Genomic DNA, 4,613 nt, shown 5'->3' on the forward strand with positions numbered 1-4,613 from the left:
AAAGACCTGGAAATAGAGATAACTCGAATGTGGAATCTAAAAACAGAAACAATTCCTATCATAGTAGGTGCCTTAGGTATAATAAAAAAATATTCAGACACATACATAACAAAAACACCAGGACTTACAAATATATATAACATACAGAAAATTGCACTACTGGGTACTGCACACATTCTACGCAAAACACTTTCAATACAGTAAACATAAGAGCACCACAGCAAACCACAGCACATACCCAAGGTGCACAGAGCTGCGCTCGGTAGTGAAGTGAAAGTACGTTATAAAAATAAAACTACTGAATAATAATAATAGTACGAATCCAAATATATGGTACCCTAGGCATAACACCTACATGCACTCCTAACTTGTTGTCTCTTGATGTCTCTGGGTGAGACTTGGATCCAACTTGTACAAATGCAAAACAAACGTCAAACATAAAATAATAATACTAATATTAATAATAATAATAATAATTATAAAATGCCCGGATACAGTACCAGGCAGTGGCGCTCATGGCTTCTAATCTTAATTGATTGGAAGTGTTATCATGTACATTGTTTTGTCTTGGTATAAAAAGATGGGTTACAGCAAATATTCTGCTTAATAGCACAGATTTGCTTGTCAGTTGTTTGACCTTAACCATTTGAGCATTCCCTTGGTGGCTGACGATATGTGCATCTCTGATCACGAGTAGAAGTAGTGGGGGGTAGCATCATAGCCATGTGTTGAGAGGAATGATTTGTGGTTTAAATAATTCACTTTTGGGAACATGGGTGTTTTGATCAACATCCTTAAACAAACCTTATTCAGGGACCTTTTGAGCGGGATGGACTACTCGACCTGAAGAAAATTCTAACTAGGCCCCACCTGCGAGATCATGCACTGTTGATCTTTATAAGTGATCACCATGTCGCGCGCATATGGTTGTGAGGCATGTACCTGGTGTAACCTTCACAGACGAGTAGTGATGATGGGTATAGTGAGCTTCGTATATTTTACCCCAGTGTCACTTTGATGGCATGCACTGCTCTTTCACTCAATAATAATAATAATAATAATAATAATAATAATAATAATAATAATAATGATGATGATGATGATGATAATAATAATAATCATAAGGATGGTCGCTCCCGCCGGGTTCGACGTATGCGTGTTTGAAGGGACTGACTTGAAGTTAAAGAGCGTAATAGAAAAAAAAATCACTAAGAAGTTACATGAATGTGCGATGCATGCTTGAATGTAATTTCAGTCCCGGTTTTTGGATTTTACTATAAAGTCGAAATGGGGACATTGATGGCTTTGATTTGCGTGGGATTGCTGAAGTGTATCTGTTGGTTGGGGGCTATAATTCTTCTACTGCTCTTTTTCGTCATATCAAATTGTTTGGATGCATCGTGACCCATTTTACGCCATGCAGATCGATCTAGGTAATAATTTTCCCAAGATGTCCTGCTTAAGCTGTAGAGATTTTAGTGATTGCTTCAACTTATTTTTATACCTAAGTAGAGATCTTACTTTGCCGCGATATTTCTCTACTTGTTGGCCATTTATAATAATACTAATAATAATAATAATAATAATAATAATAATAATAATAATAATAATAATAATAATAATAATAATAATAGTGTACCTCATAAGATATGACAGTGTAGTGCAGTACATCCGCTGGAATACTTGTAAATACTACAATATTAAATCCCATGATAAATTAAATCCCATGGTTGTGGTAATATCCAGAGGATATAGTATATGGTGAAGGCATCACCATCCTTTGGAACTTCACAATGTAAACAGACAGAAAAATTGACTCCAATCGACCAGACATTGTGATCAAGGACTATAACAGAGAAACGTTTTCTTAATAGATATATCTGTCCTACAACTTCAAAATGTCTCAAGAAAGGAATACAAAAAGGTTTCTCACTATAAAGATCTGCAAATTGAAATCACAAAATGTGGAAGTAATAAAATACCAGTAGTAATTGGTGTTTTAGGAATGGTAAAGAAGGGAGTCGAGAAGTATATTAAGCAACTCACTGGTAGTAACTCCAATCTATGTGAACTACAAAAGATACTACGGAAAGCGCTCTCTGTTTAGAATGGAATGAATGTGGTGATAATTTTTGCATTCATAGCAAAACAAAAGTGCCATTGCTAATCTTGGCCTCCAGAGGATGCCTGATACTAAAGCAGCTGAAATAAAGTTATAATGAAAAGAAACCATAAATAATAATAATAATAATAATAATAATAATAATAATAATAATAATAATAATAATAATAATAATAATAATAATAATAATAATAATAATAATAATAATAATAATAATAATAATAATTACAAAGGATGCTTTCAATACAAACGACAAGATAAATCAAAACACTGCACATACAAAACACACATAGTACTCTAGACTGTAACAGTGAAAACAATCAATGGAATTATGACTAGTAAGAAACAAATATAAATAATATTCATCACAAAATGAATGATAAATTTCTAAGTTATCAGTTTCTATTATTCCTGGGTGAATTTAATCCACTTCGTCAGCAGACTAACATAACATTTGACAACGAGTCACAACACCTAAAGGTTTATGGAATGTAAGTGCTCTTGTGTATCATCGTGTTATATTTTATATTATACAACGTATAAACTAAATATGCAGCTTCTAGCTTTTTTACATCTATTTGGCATTGTCAAAACTGTTAAGAAATAAATCAATACTTGAGGAAGTATGTAGCTAAAGTGAATATCAGCATGTGTGTGTGTGTGTGTGTCAAAGTACGGATATGTATACACACACACACACACACACATATATATATATATTTGTGTGTGTGTGTGTGTGTGGTTTTGTATACTCTGAACTGCGTTTTATATTAACGATTGTTATATTTGTAGATTTCTATCTGGTGCTCGTATAGCATTCCATTTTTTGTACATGCATCCGTACATACATTCATACGCGCGCATACAAGCAAACACAGACAAACACACGTACGCACACACACACACACACACACACACACACACACACATACACACTCACAAATACACACATACATATGTATATATATATGCTTGTGAATGAGTATTGTACAGATTTGCATTTCGGTTCGTTTACATATTCGCGTATGTGAGACAAAGCGGCAGAAATTTGATATATAAATCCGGATGTGGAGACAACTCGAACAGTTTCTCGGGTAAATTCATAAATTAAGTGCATAATTAAACATTTTATGAACGAAAGTGTAAAATATAAATTATATAAAAATAACTTATCTCTTTTAGTGAGAGTCATCCGTACTTTTCTCTGCTTATATATTTATGTATTTTCATGTCATCCTGCCTTCTCAAATATTTAAGACATTTTTTCATTACTAATATTTTTTAATGTTTTCCTATTGCAGTGCGACATGGCTGTTGCTACCCGCTTATTCTTTGATATGATGCATGAAAACACAACTAAAATCATACTATTTGGTGACGCATGTTTTAACGTGACAGGACCAATGGTGCAAATTTCAAAATGGTGGAATATGTCGCAGGTATATTTTATCAATTTTTTTTATGTGTATTACAATCAACAGAGGCAATAAAATAAATGTTGCTTACTATTTTGGATATGTTATTGTGTGAAATACAGGATACATGTGCTTTTAGTTTTCTGTTATTTCTCTGCAGCCTCGCTGGTGCATCGTCTTCGAGGGTTTTACAAGGAAAATCAACACCAAGGGTTATTGTTTGAAGCCTAATATTCCTTCTATCGGTGTCTTTTGTTGAAACACTAAGTTACGTATGCGTATACACACCAACACCAAATGAAAACGAAAGAATGAATGAGACCTCAATATTATATAACTAGAGGAATTTATCTGTAATATAATATGAGACAATTCTTCTGTTTGCCATAATAATACACCGAGCTTCGGCTGTCGGGCGGAAATCTGCTCTGGCATGTCGTCAGTTATTAAGACATACAAAAATGATATGAAAATGATCGTTACAGAAAGGGAAATTACTATGTAAATGACTGTTATTATGAAAAAGAAAAAAAAGCTATTAGAATGACCGTTAAAGGGGAAAAAACCCAAAGGGAAGGAAGAAAAGAAAAACGCTTATAGAATTCACGTATGTTGCATGTGCATACATACACATGTGCGCACGCACACCCACGTACATGTGCCTATATGCATATGCTCACTCCCACTCGCTTGAAACACATATATGCATACCTACACACACGCCTATATGTGCATACACACACACAAACACACACACACACACACACACATATATATATATGGATATGCCCATACGCGTACAAATATGTTCATATACACGTCTATATACGAACATGCACTAATACATGCAGGGTGAAATGTAATATACAGATAAAAATATGTAAAAATATATAATGCAATAGGCGCAGGAGTGGCTGTGTGGTAAGTAGCTTGCTCACCAACCTCATGGTTCCGGGTTCAGTCCCACTGCGTGGCACCTTGGCCATGTGTCTTCTACTATAGCCTCGGGCCGACCCAAGTCTTGTGAGTGGTTTTAGTAGACGGAAACTGAAAGAAGCCCGTCGTATTTATATATA

At 34.4% G+C, this 4,613-nt stretch overlaps 1 protein-coding gene across 1 annotated transcript in view; it reads left to right on the forward strand.

Moving 5' to 3' along the window:
• LOC106873978 (uncharacterized) overlaps window positions 1-4,613 on the forward strand; it is a 1,133,216-nt gene that overhangs the window by 360,871 nt on the left and 767,732 nt on the right. The window contains exon 2 of the mRNA XM_052969422.1: window positions 3,424-3,561. Within this exon, the coding sequence (XP_052825382.1) occupies window positions 3,424-3,561 (138 nt within the window). The remainder of the gene's footprint in view (window positions 1-3,423; window positions 3,562-4,613) is intronic.

Source organism: Octopus bimaculoides, chromosome 7, assembly GCF_001194135.2.
Source record: "Octopus bimaculoides isolate UCB-OBI-ISO-001 chromosome 7, ASM119413v2, whole genome shotgun sequence".
Lineage (NCBI taxonomy): Eukaryota > Metazoa > Mollusca > Cephalopoda > Octopoda > Octopodidae > Octopus > Octopus bimaculoides.